This window comes from Chroicocephalus ridibundus, chromosome 3, assembly GCF_963924245.1.
Source record: "Chroicocephalus ridibundus chromosome 3, bChrRid1.1, whole genome shotgun sequence".
NCBI lineage: Eukaryota > Metazoa > Chordata > Aves > Charadriiformes > Laridae > Chroicocephalus > Chroicocephalus ridibundus.
In genome coordinates, this window is record NC_086286.1 from 71446499 (window position 1) to 71465773 (window position 19275).

Here is a 19275-nt window from a genome sequence, read left to right on the forward strand (position 1 = left end):
CTTTGGAGGCATACTAAGTTTATATGCACAGAATAAAGAATTTGCTATAGGAATATTGTTGAATGAATTGCTAAATTCAGAGGAAATAAAAACTCTCTTTTCAAACACAAAGATTGCAGTAAAAAGACTGGACATGTCCTTGCTGTAGCTATGGGTTGTCGATATTTTGCCCAGTTTGTTTTTTTTTTCTCACTCGTGACCTCTGACAACACAAGTCAGAAAATACCTGTGTTGGACTGAGGGTCTCACTGGTGTCAACGCACGTAACTTTACAGTTAGTGCTTATATGCATTTGTACGGCTTTGCATTTCTTGTGTACTTCCCAAGACCCTTCAAGCAACCGGTAAACCATTATTAGAGGGCTGCAGGCATAGATACTCTGTTTTGCAGTTGTGGGGCAAAAGGTCTTAAGGGTGATTTTAGGGTTGTTTTCAGAAAGCTAAATCAACGTGTTAAGAAAAAACATTCTTTGAGTAAAATGAGTTTGTGTGGGCATGAGAGAAAGATGCCTGCTGAGTATCTCCACATGTGTTGTGTCTTTGGCCTGTTGCACAGAGCATACACAGTGTTAACAAGCCAGATTGTCAAGTGACAAACAAGGCAAGCTTGTAGAGGCATTTCTGTGTTCAACTGACAGTGGAAGTTCCCATGTGTGTAAGTAAACGATGGTAGGGCAGATAGTACTACTGTGACCTTGTTGTAGGCTTACAATGGCTTCTTACACACAACAACAAACTTTGCAAGGCAGGTAAAGGTAGGTAATAGAAAGTAAAATCCAGCACAAGAGGATTTCAGCAATCTTTTTTGTAGCAAGTTTTCTTGATGGCGGCAGTTTCTCAGCGCTGCCAAGCCTGGGGTGTCCAGGCAGTGCTAAAAGCTCTCTGAGGACACTGAGCTAGTTTCTTAAAGCATGCAAAATGCTGCCCTTTCTGCAGGCATTTCCTGGCTGTGCCTGAAAGGTCACTAAAAATGTCCTACAACTGATACATTCCTGGCAGCAGTAACATGCGATGAATAAAACAAGGCTCATTAGCTGAATTGCTACAGAGGCTTCCATCCTTAACCTCATCCATCATACACATTTTTGACCATTCTATTTTACATTCATCTTACATGTCACTGTTATCACAAGTGTCTCTTGTTGTCATATTTTGATTTAATAAAAGCATATGTCCATATACAAACAATCACAGAACACCATTCCTTTGAAATAGTGGGTGCTGAGATGCTTATTTTCCTGGCTGGACTTGAATAGGATAATAACAGTACTATTTATTTGTAAAATGCGTTACAAAAAATTCAGCCAGCATGTTTTCTTCCTTTGTTGGTGTTAAGGGGCTTGTCAGACATATGACTGTGGTTACAACTGTAACACAAACAGGACATATGGCTCAAAGTAGGGATGTATTTTCTATCGCTAAATACCCACAGGGATGTGAAGTTTCAGCCTTTGCTCACAGTCACAGTCCCCTTCGTCTCTGCTGTATATCAGGACAGAACGAGAGGCATAAATTTTTCATTCTGGAAGCTTGTGGTGTATAGAGGGACCATTAAACTGGGATGCAAAAAAACCAGACCCCATTAACATGGAAGTACCTACGGGAGAAGGGACTCTAGAAAACTAGCTGTGAGAAACAATGAAACTGATGAAATCAACAGATGGACAAAGAGAAAGGAAACAGTGTGCAGTAAAAGCATTAACATCTTCCTGTAGAAAGCAAAAGGAAAGATATTGAACAGAAATTTACATTAGCTTAGGTTCTGACCCAAAAAGTCATTTAGGGCATATGTGTATGGAAATGTGACAGACGCTATGGCTTTCCTTGCATTTAAGTAGGCTTGCAAAAATCAATGCAGACTAGATATGAAAGGATATAGAGATTCAGAATGTGGAAGCGGCTTTATCTGCAAAGAAAAGGCAAGGGAGAGGTTGGGAAACAGCCATGTACCTGGCCAACATGTGACGTGCAGTATGGATGACTTCTTGGCTGCTTTCAAACCCTCTCCTTACTGTGTTCCTTTGCCACTATTGTTTGTTTTGCTGATTATCTCACCCCTACCCTAGATGCATGAGGCCCTACCTCTCACAGCAGTGAGCGTACTGCCAGCACTCAACCCTGCCTTCACCACAGCATCCGCTTCCTGCCCATGCCTCTGCCTTTAAAAGTGAAACTGTCTTTGGCAGTAATTCTCTAACAAGGGTGACTTCTGTACTTATTCTTCCTTTCCTCCTTCACTTTGTCCATCTCCCTGCTGAAGCAGCTTGGCTCTTCCAGCTTTATCAGTTCCACCCCAGACTCCCTCATCACCTTCCTGTTTGCATCCCCCCTCCCATCTCCACATGTTCTCTGCACACCATCTCTCCCATTTCTTGTATGAGCAAACTGATGAAGTAGTCCTCTGTTCTTCAGTTTGACAGCCTTTTTCACTCCTCCTTTTACAGTTCATTTCCCCTTCTCTCTTACTACAGTCACAGGAATTTTGTCCTCTAAAACTTCTGCTTGCCCCAGTGACAGACTCTTTCTCTTGATCTCTTTTTTGTTTTTTGCACTTCCCTCACAGTACAAATACACGTAAATTCCTCTCATAAAAAAATCAACCCCACCCTTATCCCTGCTTGTCCTATTTTCTCTCCTGATGGTTTCAAACATTGTCGAACGCTTTCTTCCATTTTTGTAGAAGATTTTCTCCCATATTGTGTCCTGTCCTTTGCATGCAGCTGGAACCACAGTCAAATCACCTCTTCCTATCCAAATTTGGGTACTGGCAACCCAGTGCACACAGTTGTCTCCGTAGTCACCCAGCCACCTTTCACACAGCTGTTGCTCTCCTCTTCCAGAAACCTTTGCCTCACTGGCCTCTGCTCTCTCCTCTGGAGGTGCTCACCTCCTTCCTTTCATCATTCCCCTCTTCTCTTGGTGGTTCTCCCTCCAACACGCTGCTGGACTCCCATGAGCAGTAACCTCTGCCTTTTACTTTTCTCCACCTCCTGTAAATGGGGTAGTCGCGCTTGGAAACACAAATTCGGCTGTCGTCAGCTCTCTGAGGTGTCACAGGGTACCTGGCTTGTGCTCACTCTGCTCCTTCTATACAAACTAAAATCTCGGCTTCACTCTGTGATATTTACCCATGGATAATTAAACATCAATTCCAGTTCAGCATGGCTAAAACCAGAACTCTTAGCTGCTCCTCCCTAACCTTCTCTGTTGCCTCTCATAGTGAAAGATGGCACTTGTATCCTCAAGTTTGCCTGTCACTTGAGGATATAAGTTAGATGTCAACTTTGGTTTGGGCTGTGCACGATTTAATTTCTGAAGATTATTTTTGCATATTGAAGAGGAAGACTCTTCTGTCTATTGAAACAGCTATAACATTTACTCAGGGCTCTCAGCGTCAAACACCACAATTGTTCCTTTTTTTTTGAACTCACCAAATGTGTATTTGAGACAAAGGCTGCAAGACTCATCTCTTTGGCTAGATTACTCCTCTCTGCATCCTGCTACTGATTTCATCTTCCATATCATCAAGTAGAAGCTAAACCTTTTTACATTTAAAGCCTTTTGTAGAAACTTCATATCAGTCTGTCCTCCTTCCAGTTCTATAAGCTAAACTCTAACCCCATGCTGCCAGCCTGGCCTGCACACCTGCATATTTTCCAAACGCTTTCTCTTTTTGCAAGAATGTCTTCACAAACAGTTCTGTCATTATTTTACCTAAAACTCTTTGCTCCATTGGCGATAATTTGGTTGCCAATGTCCTTGTACTCCTGTCTACCACAGTGAATAATATTTGCTCATAGTTTCTTTGTGCTCACTTTCTGCCTGTATCCACCAGTTGCCTGTTGTCTAGTACAGAGATTTCAAGCTCCAAGAAACATGACGTTCATATTTGTACACTGCTTGGCATCATGGTAGTCCTTAAATATATTCAGGATTCTAAAGCACTAAAATAGTATTAAAAATTTACAGTTACCCAGGATAAAGATGGTACCATTTAAAAAGTGCTAATGACCAAAGAAGCGTATGTGCATGTGCCTGTGGATGCTTCGTGCACATGCATGTCATGACTGAACATATTTCCCGCGTGATATACCAGAGAGAGAATACGTGGTGTACATGTGCTACAGCTGACATGTGAGGTCTTACACTTATGTACTTTGTCACCGCAGGACAAAGACTCGTCCCCCTGGACTCAGGCCTGAGAGGTGCAATGACTAAGCTTCACTGCCAACAGGAAGCTACTCCACTACATGTGTAGCTGGGAGAGAGGAGAGATGGCAAGAAAACTACAGCTAATAACGTCACGGGAGGCACTGTTGGTGCAGAAGGCAGTATGTGAGGCAAGAGAGAGCTGTGCACAAATGCTGGTAGCTAAAAACTGGCCAAACTCGGAAAAAAATGGAGGGGAGTAAAATTAGGCTTAGTTTTAATAACTTTGGAAAGGACATACAGGAAAAAACATAAAAGAACATATGGCAACACCCTTGCTTCTGCAGCTTTGCCAGTTTCCTGCTACCCGCCTTGCTGTTTGGTGAAGACACTTCCAAGCACTTTAGTGCTGCTGCCTTTTTATGCTGTGAGCGTGGCCTGGTGGCCGATCCACATTATAGGCCACAGGAGGAGGTTTGCTTGAATACAATCTCAATAAAGTTTGCTTACAACGGTAATCAAACGTTATTGGTCTTTGTGCTGAGCGCACAGCGATTTAGACTCGCGAAAGGGGATAGAGCCAAGCCGCGGCAAAGCAGGGGGAAGGAGGGCATCTGCCAGGACGTGAGGCTGTGCCCTTCCTGATGGCGCGGGAGGGTTCAGAAACGGTGTCAGGACTTGGACACTCGGTCCGGTTCTTGTGGTGCAATGAACCGCGCCTCTGCCAAACAGCCAGTAACTGCCTGTGAGTGCTCCCAGCTCACCCATTTGCAAGGTGAAACTAAAACCTCAGATTTTTAAACTGTAACCTCATGGCATTTCTGTGCCCTACGACATCCGCAGGAGCAACAAAGGGAAACTCCTACACAAATTTCGGTGGAGTTTCTCAGCTGAGATTCTCCCCCACTGCCACTATTTCCATGCTGTTTACTTTTGTAATAGTCAAAATTATTTCATAATTTTTTGCTTCATGGGGGCTTTTCCTCCAGATTTGTCTCCTCTTGCCATGTTTCTTGTTGGATAAGGGCTTGCAGCATCTTCTTCTGTCTGTTGCTGCTGATCCCCTGTCTAATTCTTTGATCAGCCCTTCTGAGATAAGATGTAGGACTGGGGAGGTAACGTAGGTTTGTGAAAGCTGATAAGCATCACCTGGTGTCACCACTCTTACAGAGGTACTGACAGGGATCTCAGCCTGATACTCCCTATAATTAGGACCAAGCAGGGATGCAGATATTGCATTCAAGGTTGTACCCAGCAGAAAACACCAGTATGAATGATGCCGAGCGTCTAGAAATTAGAGAAGGCAAAATGCATCTCTGACTCACAGGTGGAGAAGGGATCTGGTCAGCGGCAGAGCCTCAGGGCAGGAGGTGAGGAAGACTACGCTCTGGAGCAATGCCTCAGCGAGGCAGGGCTGGCCATCAGCAGGAACCGTGTCAGGGAGGTGGGAACCAGGGTCACGGCTGAGCAGAAAGGAACCAAGATGAGAGCAGCCAGGCGTGACCAAGCAAGGGCTGGGAGGCACAAGCGAGGCTTCCGCAGCTGAAGGCAGAAACAGGGACGAGGCATAGGGCAGGCAAGAACAAGAACCGGGAGGAAATGGCTGGAGCATAGCCATGGTCAGCGCTGCCTTTGGTATCTGATAAATGCAGCAAGCCACCTGTCAAGCCTAAAGACCTGGAAATAGGGCTGCAGCCAGGTAGGCTGCCGCTTGACCCCGAGAGGATTTGCCAGGCTTGTCCAAGCTCTCAGTGGGGCTTGTGCAGTGCTCACTGAAGAGTCTGTAAAAGGCCTCCACTCAGCTACGAGAACATTAATATTCTGAAGAATATATTAGTTTTCTAAACTGGACACTGCTGGATGATAGCCATTTGCTTTCAGTTTCATGCTTGAGTACTGAGCAAAAAAATAATAGCCCTGAAATAATTTTTGACTGACAAATCATTCTAAGAATTAAAGAAAATGTGGGGTAGTCAGAATTAACATAGAAGTTATCAAACGAATCGTTAGGAAAAAACGTTCTTAGACAGATCATTGCTAGGGGCAAGCAATAAAGAGAGGAAAAAAGAAAAAAGGAGGAAAAAGAAAATGCCTGGGGCAGTGTCCTCCAAGTGTGACCACCACACTAATAAATTAGAATAAGAATCATTAGTAGGTGCAACAAAGTGGAGAATTAAGGCCCAAATCCATGAAAGTTAACAGTCCAATGCTAATGAAGACCTATCTAGATATTTAAAAGGAAAAGTAATATGGAAAACTTTAACAGAAGGCATGCTGACAAAAATAATTTAGTACAAAGCTATGTTCCAGGCATGTAGGAAACCGCGAGGACCGTCTCGGTGGGGAAGACACTAAAGGGGCTGTGGGTAGGTGTCCTTTTCAGGGCCACTGGAACTGGTTAATGAGTCTAGTCTACTGGCAGCAGCCCATCACTGCTCCTCTCTGAGATGTTGCTGCCCTTCAGTCCAGATTGAGTTTGGCTGGCCGGGCCAAGCTGTTACACCCGCTCATTTTAGCTGAACGCCTGGGGAGGCAGCCAGCCCCCCGAGAGGCTGGGAAACTGGGGTGGGCAAGGCCACCTGCAGGCTGCTCCTCTGCCTGCACTCGCTCAGCGGGGCCCGAGCTGCCCTCCCTCCGTCAGGGGGAAGGAGGAGATGCTCCCCTGGGCATGGCACAGGAGCGTCTGCCTCCAAAGCTTGCTCTTCAGCGCAAAGAGCAGGAAATGACTCACATTGAAATGAAGTCTTACACCGGCATCAAAACAAAACGCGACAGTCTGCCTGAAAATATTTTCCATGCAACTTTCAGCTTGTGGAGAGTCTCAGATTTGGCTGATTTTTCCTGATTTTTCATATGAGTTTTGTTAATTTTTAAATGTCAAAACATTTCCATGGCCAGAAAGACCACATCCTATTCAGCTGCAGCAACAACCTGAGCATCTCTTCAAATCATTTGCGGCTTTTGTTGTCAGAGCCGTCACTAGTAACTACCTCGTTTCTGCTGCCAGTTTGACAGAAACGTGTGGGGACATTGTTTCATCATCTGGACTTCTTTGTGTTCCTCTGCTGAAACAATTAACTCATGACAAGACAAGTAATATTTTCAAAATGTTTTGGTATGAAGTGTATCTTTCTTTGTAAAGGAGATGTTAACTCTTCATTCCCTTTTCACGCGTGCACATCTTTTCCAATACTTCTGCAACTTGTCTCTCTTGAAAAGATAAAACATGGGTGGTGAATAGTTAAAAACAAATGATGCAAGGTAAGTATATCCCCCTGGCTGTTACAATGCATTGATTTTATTAAGCAGTATCCCATTGTGATGAGCTGCTGGAATGGAAATGTTGCTTCCTTCAAGCTCTCCATTATGTTATTTAGACATTTTTTAAACTTGAGGTTGACAATCCCCACAAGAGGCGGTGATGGATGCAAGGGGAGTGGCAGGGAAGACAGTGAGGGAGAAGAGAAATTATCACAGATGGAACCAGCAACACCACCATTTCCCCCCGTGTGATTTTATTTATATATTTGCCTCATACCACAGCCCTGTCTCCTAGGGATTCCTTGAACATCAACTTCATTAGTTACGAAGGCAGCAATCCATAACCAATTTTCTTTTCATGTCAAGCTTGTTCATGTATAAACCCAGCCCTTTTGTTGGAAACATTTGCAATTAATCCCACAAACAAAGAAAATGCAAATCGTACAGTCTACCCTAAGCAACCCTTCTGACTCAAGGCCCTGACCACCATCTATTATACACTAAAATGAATAGAAATTCCCACTTTGAGTCTAACCTAATTTTCTAGTGATAATAGGCATGGATTCCCAGAAGCATTCTATGCATCCAGATAGTAACATCCTAATTTCCTTTCCTGGTAAATGTTTTAAATAAGATTTTAGCACCAAAGGAAATTAACCTTTAAATTAATTGTAATTATAAAATGCCATCACTGATTTTGTCTTCAGACTAATTACTCGCTATTATTTAAACAAACTGCGCCTCCTCTGAGCTTTAAGTTTGTTTCTCTTTCTGCAGTGCGGTGCCAAATGATCACAGACCAGGCTGTGTAACATCTGCCAAGCCCTGTGACACCTTGGACCGCTCAGGTCCATTTGCATCTCAAATGCAGCCGGTTTCAGTTGTCATATCTTCCCGCCATAGGCTTCCCCCCCGCCAACCCGCGCTTCAGCCTCGCGCTCTGCAGCTCAGACATTTTCAGCCTGCGCTTTCTCACCAGCGAGCACGCCTTGTGGGACGCAGAGTGCCTGTGCTCTGCGCCGGTGACAAGGAGATGCTCAACACCAGCCTTCTGCTCTGCGAAAGGTCCCCTCCAAGACAGGACATGACTGGAAATAATGACGCAGGAACCAGCTATTGATACGTGCGAAAGGTTGATGCTGTACAGGCATCTCAGGGAATTTCCTAAATGTTCCTGGCTCTCCAAGACAGCTCTCTTTAGGATGACAAGCATGAAGTAGTACCATGGGATTTCAAAAGCTTCCCTCACTCCATGCTTCCATCAGCATCCTGACAGCCGAAGGCATCCCATTTCCCTCCCTTTGGTTTACTTAGTTCACGTAGCAGTCACCACACTAAATGAAACAAGTAAATGGAAAAATCTTCTAATTTAGCCACAGGCTGTAAATTGGAGAGTGCAGCTGAGCAAAACCAAGCTGTAGCTTCAGCTTTTGTAGCCTGTTCATTGAGTTCTCGTTCATGAATGACCTGTTCAACAGCTGGAGAACAACTGTGTTTTAAATTTTGGCTTGTATTTGTTCCTACGCTTATTTGCTCCTATGTTGCCTCTGCAGACTGCCTAGGGTGTCCTTAGCATTAACCAAACAAGTCAGGCCAGTGATTCACCCTGTTGAGAGAGAGGTGTCTACCACAGACAGGGCAAATTGCTCTTTGGAGTTACATCTTGGAATTACATCCCTGCCTCCACTGACTGCAGTGAAAATCTTGATTGCAGGCCTAATTACATGCGGATGTAGGTATGTGATACGAATACCACCCTTGACTTCTTGTAGCATCAGTGAGGAACCAAAAACATGCAAATATGTTTCTCCTCATGATACCACTATTCCTATATCACAGATTCCGCTTCTATTATTTCAATGACAAAATGAAAAAACTATCCAAAGTACCAAAAAACAATCACAAGTTCTTTAATAATCCCACATAGGCTGAGGGAGGCCCTTGATGATGGTCTATAAAACCTGTGGCAGCATGGAAAAGGTGAAGATGGAATGACTCTTGTTTTCCAGAGAAAGACATGGGACACATTACACAAATGGTAGGTGCAAAACTAACAAAACGTATAGCTGAGGTGCTGAAACTCCTTTTCTCGGGTAGCTGTGTTTCATTAAAATGTTCTTAGTACAAACATAGGAGCACACTTTCAGGAACAAAAGATCATTGTGGGCAACAAAATACAATGAGACCACTCCTGCCTAAGGAAGTCCCTGAACTGCAAATTACTGTCAGGGTTTTTGGGGGACCACAAACTTGCTGGGTTCTTATATGCCTATATGGCAAATAGGCATGGAAGTAAGCATCAGATGTTCTTCATTGCTGGATGTCGGATATTGGGCTGGATAGACCTGGTACCTCCTATCTTGTGTCGTGTTACACAAGTGTACCAGATAACGCTGTGTCGGTAGGGCGGCAGCTTACACTGCTGCTGGGGTGTCACCCCTCAGCTAGGGGTGGGGGGAAGAGACCTGCCAAGGCTGCCCAGGACAACAACCTCCAGAGGTGGATTCAAGCCCAGCCTTGATGCAGAAAGACGGATGCAGACATCTTCAGCCATCTCCCTCAGCCTTGGGAGGGAGATGCTTCCTTCCTATCTTTCTCCTGTCCTGGCAGTCTCAGAATTTATAGCCATATTCATCAGAAAATGGGAAGGGAAATAAAGAAGCAGAATTAATACCAAAACATTTGCTACCGGTTTCTCTTTGTTTTAGAGATTTTTAAGCAGGGATGGAAGCCGAGTTATTATTCCTCTGTAATGTCTCGCTAAGCAGATGGTGAAAAGCACTTGGCACAGAAATAAAGTGATACCTGAGCATATTCTGCACTTCAATAGTGCCTTTCATCCCAGAAGCTCAAAGTTATGAAGCAATACGCCTGTGAGTTTGTCCCTGTCATTATTTCCCATTTTAAATATAGGAAACAGAAGTATGTAGAGGTTAAATACCCTGCCCAGAGGTGGAAGGCAGCCTGTAAGAGGCTAAAAATAAAAGGTTTTTATACCTATTCCATAGGTCTGTCAAAATTTCACATCTCTCACAACTAATGAATTTAATATTGTCTTTTAAAAGAAAATCTTTGCCATCACCTTTGTACTTCCCAGGTCAGGCCTAGGATTCCAGAGTGGATTGCTGTTTGGCACCGAGGTTATTGGCGCATGATTGCTATGCTGTATTGCTCACCAGTAGATATCCCCCTATCTGGGGTATTGTCTTCCTGAATGTTTTCAGTAATTCAAATAGAATCTTGAATTCAAGATTTTATGGGGGTTGTGAAATCATTTTAAAGGGTTATGTAGAGCTTTGCCGCTGCACCAGACATCCCCAAAAGCTGGGCTCAGGGGAAAATGCAGCAAAAAAATCTATTTAACCCAGTTGCAATTTCTTTTGCTTTGCGGTTTACCTAGAAACAATGCCAACAGAAAAGAAGATAGCATACGTACAAGTTGGATCCCTGCTAGTGGGAGATTGTGCAAAGGTTGTACCTCATGGGACTCAGGGAACAGTCAGACAGGCCATATTTATTCTCTCATTGCTTTGGCATTGTGTTGTGGTAGGTAAATGCTGTTTCTTCCCCTGTCTATGTCTGCAAGGGATCTTTCTGGATTAGGATTTCACTGTGGGACACAGACCGGATCGGTGGCTTTGTCTAGACTGGGGTTCCTTCCTCTAATAACAAGCCAGTCCCCTTTCCCTCAACAGAACCTGCAAGGCGAGGGCAGAATTGCCACTTCAGTAACCCAGGTTTCTTTTATAATTGCTTACAGACAAAAAGGCCCTGGAGGATGCTGCTTTATTGCTTACATTCCAGGGTTTTCCACAAAGTATCTGTATATTTAATAGCATTTTTCAAAAATACATTGAATTTTCTTTTAGTAAGGCAGTAACAGCTTATAGCAGGGAGCCAAATTGCTAGCGTGGAAATGCATATTAAACGAACATTTCAATGTTATTAAAAAAAATGTGCAGGCTTTGAAAAATGCAGGCCTAATACGATTTTGGAAAACAAATGAGGAGCTCCAATAAGTTTACAGCCGTTGAATGCCTCCAAGTAATGATCGTTGCTGACATTTTCATGTTTTATTTTTAATTGCTGCAGCTAATAATGCTAATGATGTAAGAATGACAATGGCTTAGGCATACCAGTGGCAACAGTGAAGAGGAAAACGTCGATTCGGCAGCAGCCCTGCTGGGCACCCATCCTGCCCCGTCTTTCCCAGATGGAGACCCCAGGTGCTCCAAGCCTCACAGTTCCTCCTCCCTGTGCAGCCCCAGGAAACGGGATGCAGAAGGGGCCTTTGGGAGTGACAGCCCATGGACAAGGGGAGCCACCCTTGTCTGACCCTTGGGGATGGGTGCTGCGGTTTGGCTCTGGTGAGCCCAGCGTTGGAGTGCTGCTCGGGACTGTACCAGGAGGGAAAGCAGCTTCCTCTTTAATCCTTGATGCAGAATTAACCCAAAGCAGATTGTTCTCATGAAAGCTAGCGCGGACTTCTGCTTTGATTTAGGGGGCCTGCTGCTGGATTTACTTGGTGTGTAATTAAAACCTCTAGACTTGCTGATTCGGCCATAGTTATGACCCTGATTTGATCACTGTATTTTTCCATTCCTAATCCTTTAGTGAGGTCAGGGCAGGTTAATCTTAGCGAAATGTTTGCTTAATTCTACCCTCACTCATTTGTTCTCTTAATAAAATCTGCATAAAGAATGGAGAAATAGTAATTCTTTCAGCTTGTTCCAATTACTCTGAGAGCAAAGCTAATTCAGCTGAAGCAGCTTAAGAGCAACTTTACTGTGTTTCTACAGTTGAGGCTCTGTGCCAACAGATGATGAGGCACCTTCTCTGCTCCAGAGCAGTGTCAATATGTTCCTCTGCTTAAAACCTGGAACATACCCATGTCTGGCTTTTGGATGTTGCGTGACTTTTTCTCTAGTGTCATGCCTTGCTGCCCAGTCCTGCCAGGCTCAGTGTTTCTGCTTCTTTTGCTCCTCTTCTGGACTGCTGCTGCTCCCATAGCCTATGGCCCATTAGCAGAGACAGAAGAAACAGAATTGAGTGCATGGGTGTTCACCACATCCATCATGGGAAGAAAAAGGCTTTTCCTGTTGACTCTGTCTCATCAGACAGGACTTGGGACTAAATGCCCCTTTGGTGTGACCCAATATGGTTATCCTTATGGTCCTTTGTGATTGGCAGTGAAGTATCCCATTTTTGCAGGCATGAGTTGTCCTGAAAACCAGAGATCTATATTTCTCCTGTCAATATAGATGTGAGTAAGAAGGTGGCAGTGTTCCTCTGTTGTTCTTCACAGACCACTTCAGAAGCTGGGAAAGCAGGGCAGTGGTGTGGGAGAGTTGATTTGTGGTGACTCTGGTTTTACCAGAGGATCTTTCACAGCTGACACATCTTTAGCACACAGAGGAAACACCAGCTGCCAAACTGCATGCCAGCACAAACCCAGCCTCACCCCTTGACAGGTATGGATGCTAGGTAGGGGTTGGCGGGCAGCAGAGTAAAGCTTTATTCTGCTGTGTTAGATGTCCAGCGAGTCTGGGGAAAGGAGTACACTGTGGGCAAAAGGGGTGTCTTCATCCCTCTGTGCCACAGAGATTGCTCCACAGTAGAATGCAGGGGTGAAGAATTGAAAAAGTGGAAAAGATGACTATGGAAGAGAAACACAGCTAGTGGATCTGGAGTGACCTCAAGACCAAAGACTTGCATAGGCAGGAAGGTCTAGCAATGGCTCTGAGATATATTCCACTTTTTCTGAAAGCTTTTCTCCTTTGCACTCACTCGGTCTGCATGAGATGATTCCATCCATGAACGTAGTGAGGAAGCTATGCTTAGGCATCTTCCTCTGGAGTATAAATACTAAATAACATAGCATCCATAAGGGATACATCACTTCTCAGAGGAGCACGACAGACGGATGTGTTGCCAAAATGGAGGGAAAAGGCAAAAAAACATATCTAAATGGAAATGAAAGAATCTTAACATGAAACCTGAGCAGGGGGTATCTGTACAGACTGCCGTCCCTGACTGTCACAGCAAGCACTTGACACACGTCAGAGTGGACGTCTGACCAGAGAGAGAACTAGAATCATTCTTACTCTCTGCTAGGTGCAGCCTCCTGGTAGAAACTAAAGCTGCTTTAATTTTATGATACCTTGAGGGACCAAATCTGATCTAAGCATTATTACAGTGTTGTGAAGACTCAGCCACAGAAGTACCCTTTTTCTCTTTTTTTCCAGCCACACTTCCAAACCCCACCAGAGGTGAGGCTGCAGCGCCTGAGCTTGTGCTGGCTTCGTTGCTCTGGGTGGGGATTTGCCCCAGTACCCCAGAGAGATGCTCACAGATGGATAAGATGTCTCCTTGGCTGGAAGAGGAGGCCTGGCAGAGGTGTACTAACAAAGTAATAAAAGCTTCAAAATAGGCAAGACGATGGCAAGAAAAGGTTCAAAGAAGCATGACAATCTGTGGCTTCTGAACAACAGGGAGCTCCCGCCACAGTGAGCAGAGAACAATACCATATTGGCCGCGGCGCTTTGCTGCCAGCAATGCCGCTTTACAGACCACAGGAGAAATCTTTCAGACGTGCTCCAACTTCTGTGCTGGTTTGGTGAGCCAAGTCACAAGGCCCTTCCTCGCTTCTTACTTATATCATGCCTTAAAGTATTACGGAAGGTTGAAAAAAAGATTTAAGCCCTGAGAAGAGAGGGCAGAATGATATTAAATGGGATTTCATTTGCGGGCCAAGGAATCATTCTTCTCCTGCTGGAGGGAGAATAGCAGGGATACTCTGCTATCTATTGGATAGAAAATGCGCTTAATGTGAGAGTAGGAGAAAACACATATAACTGGGTCCTTCTCTAAAAAGACAAGACCTATTTGTGACATACCCCTGGCTCTACACGCTGTCCCAAACTCTTTTTACTCTTACAACTTCCTCTCCTCCACAGAAACACAAAGACAACTGAAATGAGCATAGTTGGAAAGACCTCTGAAGTGTGGTTTGATTTTGGCACTAAATCTCCCCTTGATGGCTCACAGTGGCACTGTATTGCCAATAGATTATAGGGTTGCAGTTATTTTCTACGCAGGAGAACACACAAAGGAACCCCCACGAGCCCTAGCAGTGCTCTCAATCAAATAAAAACCCTTTAGCTTCCTGTTGCAGAGCTCTCTCTTGGTTTCATGTATATTTTATCAAAGTTACATGCAGTTCTGATACTTGTTTCTAAAGTGCTTTAGTATGAATCCCAAGATGTATTGAAATGCTACAGTGGCCCTTTTTAAAAAATCAAGCTTAGAGTAGAGAAAAAATGAAATGGCTTGACTCCATAGCATGTAATAAGAGCAAATTCTGCTCAACAGGCTTCTATTGATATAAATAAGGAGAAGAAACACAAACATACATCTATATGAAATCATTTCACTCCTTGTAATTGTACCCTGGGAGCAGCAGGAGCAAAGAGGAGCTCCACAGTTTCACCTCTCATAAATGAAGGTCCTGCAATGATCTAAAGCTATTTTTTTGCCAGAAGTGCTTTTACAAGCCAACACACAAGTCAACACAGAAGAGCTATACCCTCAGTGGTAACCAATTACTGCAAAGATAGTTAATAGCAATCTGAAATAAGGGGAAAAAAAAAAAAAAGCTTGTATTTGCCAAATGGGTTTTTTGCCCTTTTTTTTTTTTTTAATTTTATGTCTTAAGCTAAGCTGTGAGGGAAAAAAAATACAATGATCTTTTCAGAAGAAAGGAGCACGTATTTTTTTAGCTGTGTTTCACGACTCCTTTGTCTTTCAGGCATTTGCAAATTTTAGATCAAGAAGGATGGACAGAAAGCATGTTTGGGCTACAGTATAATAAGACTTTTAGGTTGAAGCCAGCAAGAGCCAGCATAGTGGAGGAGTGATTTAAAAAAAAAAAGAATTCATTTTGTACGTAATAAAGCTTTAGTACTTACAGCTGTCCTCTTCTTCAGTAATACATTTCACAACGTAACAGGCATAGATGAAGCCCGCCAGCTGAAACAGAATGTAATAGCATTAGATGTAAAGCAAATACAATAGAAAAACAAGAGTTGGTTTTAGAAATACAACAATAGAAACAGAAATAACAAAATTCACCAGACCATGTTTGATGAGGTAATGATAATTCTTCACAACAGTTTGTTAATTTTAACTGGAAATAGTCAGGGGAATTTTGCATCTTTCTTGAAAAACACATCCTTCAATAAAAACTCCAAAAATTGATCAAAATTTTTCCAGTACCGAATTGGCTTCTTTTCAATTATTGAAAAACAGAAAACCAAATCGGTGGTTGGATGGTGGACTTTTAGCCACTGAAAATGCAAATATTTCTGTCAAAATAAGATTTTTTTATCCAACAAAACCTGACATTCTAGCAGAACTCTCTTTTTAGCAGAACCTTGCCAGCTAAACCAAGGACAAATTCAGTGCACTTGTAAACTGGCTTTATGGTCGTATTTTATCACTTGAAATCAGGGCTGTGGATTAGTAGGACTTGTTTCTGTATCTGCAATAGCCTGCAAGCCTTCAAGACATGGATATCACTTTGGATAGGTCTGGATGTATTTACTTCAGCATCTCATGCTGCAGCTGAACACCCCTCTTATGAAGAAAGACTGAGGGACTCGCGTCTCTTCAGTCAGGAAAAAAGACGGCTGAGGGGGGACCTTATCAACACTTATAAATACTTAAAGGGTGGGTGTCAGGAGGATGGGGCCAGGCTCTTTTCAGTGGTGCCCAGCGACAGGACAAGAGGTAACGGGCACAAACTTGAGCATAGGAAGTTCCACCTAAACATGAGGAGGAACTTCTTTACCCTGAGGGTGGCAGAGCACTGGAACAGGCTGCCCAGAGAGGTGGTGGAGTCTCCGTCTCTGGAGACATTCAAAACCCACCTGGACGCGTTCCTGTGCAACCTAGACTAGACTAGATGATCTCCAAAGGTCCCTTCCAACCCCTACTATTCTGTGACTCTGTGTATCTTGTTCCCTTCATTCTTCTCCTTAGAGCATGCCCAGAAGTGAATTGTAAACAGAAGCAACAGGATTTAAAGATAACGAAAATCTGGAATGGTTCTCAAGTACCATGGCAGATTGCTTATCTGCCTTCACTAGCATCCGAAAAAATAAAAAAAAGGGAATAAACAGTCAATGTCAGACATGCCATGGGCCAAGTAACATGTAAATTCTCTGCTAATCCCTTCACCAAGTTTTGTCATCACTGAGAAGTTACATCAGAAGCAACAGAACAAATACTGGAGCAGCAGCACGTGCCACGTGTTGCATGCTTTACACGGCTTCCCTTACATGGAAGTCTGGAGAATTTTCTCTACTGATTGCCAACAAACCGTTTTTCATCCTTCAGCTCATCACTGAAGTTTGCATGGTAGGATGTCAAAAGAATTCAGGTTGTTTGATGTCTTTGTAGTGAAAAGCAAGCCGTGCTGTTGAAATGTGTTATTCTGTACAGGTCACCTCACAGAGATCTTTTCATGAGCTGTAAACCCAACTGTAGACTTTGGGAATTAGTTCTTTATACGGATAATAAAAATGCCTAAAGGCTTCAGCCAGGTCTGAGCTCCCTGTGTGCGTGGTGCAAAACGCATAATCTCCAGCTGAGGGAGATGATGATCTTAATTTCAGACAAATTAATCACTGGGTCAGACAGTAAAAAGGGTAAAATCTCAAGGAAGACCATGTTTTATTATGAACACCGGTTAGTGCAAATGGATTATTTTTTTTTAATTAATCCAAGGCACACCTACAATCACTGAAATATTGTGAGTTCTCAGAGCCCTTAATATTACCCGTGTACATAAAACGCAAGTAAATTCATTCTGTTTCCTAGCATCTTCATACCCGAGGCAGTGACCGTGCCTAATTTACTCCAGCTCTTACACAGATATTCCCTGTATTTCTCTCAGTTTTCTATGTAGAAAGCTCTCCATACGTGCAAATGCTAGCTTCTAACATCTATAAGGGTGAGAGATGGATACAGAAAGAAGAAAAAAGGCCAGCAGCCCCAAGACTTTTCTGAAGAGATCACGACTTGATTTGGAGATCACACTGCAGCCAGCATAGATGTTGTCTGCTAACTGCTTAAGTCCCTGTTAGGAGCCCAGAAACTGCATTACAACAGAACTAAATCATTAATTTTGTCATTTATTATAAATCTGCCTTATAGTGCTGCTGGGAAGATTTTACACCTGGGAAGGATGAAATATTCACCGCTGGACACAAAGAACACACTGTACCAAGAACAGTGGCATTCAGCTAATATCAGCATTTCATCTCTGTTTTATTGGATCACTCTTGCCTTTGGTTTCTTGGCTTCAAGACAGAGGGCTAATTTGCTCCACTCGCTTATGCCCCGTATAACCCCATTGACTTCAATGACATGGCATGAGGTTTAATTCAGCAACGAATTAGGCCCAGAAAGGTTGTTCATAAGTGATGCCATTCTTGGTTGCGAACCTTGGCTTAATAGTTTCTCTGTTCGCTTTTTACAGACCATCAGATCCAAGATAGCTGAATAGTTGCATCTCTAGTAGGAGACTGCAATGGTAAAGCTTTTCTTATAATACAGTTCAATACTTTCCTATCTGCTAAAACACCCCAAGTTCACGTGTTATTAACTAAACTTCTCTCACAAAGCACAGCAAACAAACTCTATCACAAAGTGTGCTTACAACTGATCTTTTAATTGTATTCAGTTGCATCCTTTAAATGTCTAGGGAACTCCTTTGATATATAAGTAAATCCTACAGCGTTTCATCAGATGAGCTTGCTGATTAAAAGAGTGCCTTAAAGCTAGAAATTGTTCTCTTCTAAAAACAAATGGAAGTTTGTTTCCCATGAGATAATCAGAGTTCATAAAATAAACCTCCCCTTCTCCCACATTTATCCAACCCTTTGCTTGCTACACATAATAATTTTGTTTTAATTTGAACATCACATTAGTTTTTTGGTTTTTCTCTTCTTTAATGAAGCAATTTATCAGTTCTGATCCAGTGATAGCTATTCAAGATTTATCTTCTAATTGCATCAGCAGCAGAGGGCACGCAGCAGCTGAGGTTGGGAACCAAAAGCGGCAGTTTTCACTTTGAGGACGCTCAATGGCCTGAGCCCATGGTGAATACAGAGAGCTCTGGGATGGAGATCAGGAACATTCTTCCTCCCCAGTGGACTCAGACTTCCTGTAGGAAGGGTGTAGCTCATCTACGCACACGGCAGAGATTTCTTGGGGACCAGTCTGCTAATTAATGTTAGTTAATGAATGCCCACACGGATGAAGGGCTCTCACAAAATTTGCCACCTTTGTAATAGTGCAAGAGGCATTTCTTTGACCTTGTTTCTCTAAGAAAGAACACACTGCAATGTAGCTACGTACAGCACAAAATAAATACAATAAATTCCAAACAAAACACTCCATTGAACACACTCCTCTACCTGAAGAAGACGATGGGAGAAAAAAAAAGAAAAACAAACCCAAATGGTAGAGGTTAGTCACATCACTTGATATATTCCTGGGAAGCGCTCAAACACAGCAGTTCATGAGAATTACACAGAGCAGAGTCTTCCTGATTCAGTATCTCAGGAAGATTTTTGTCTCACGTGAGAAGGAAAGGAATGAGACCTCAGAGATAATGAAGAAAAGGAGCCAGACTGTCTCAGAAAACCAGTTTAAAACTAGGAAACCTGGCTTGAAAACTCTTGTTGTTTTGCATCTCTCCTTTTTTTTTTTTCCTAAATTAATCGAGATTTCTTTTATAAACCATGCAGTGATAAAAATAAATAGGTGCAATGAACAGAAGATCAGTTCTGGATCCCAGACC

At 43.2% G+C, this 19275-nt stretch overlaps 1 protein-coding gene across 2 annotated transcripts in view; it reads right to left on the minus strand.

Annotated features, from left to right (window-relative positions):
* The window catches only part of NKAIN2 (sodium/potassium transporting ATPase interacting 2), a 571249-nt gene that overhangs the window by 15151 nt on the left and 536823 nt on the right, over positions 1-19275 (minus strand). For both annotated transcript variants that reach the window (XM_063329688.1, XM_063329685.1), the window contains exon 5: positions 15377-15437. In XM_063329688.1, the coding sequence (XP_063185758.1) occupies positions 15377-15437 (61 nt within the window). The remainder of the gene's footprint in view (positions 1-15376; positions 15438-19275) is intronic.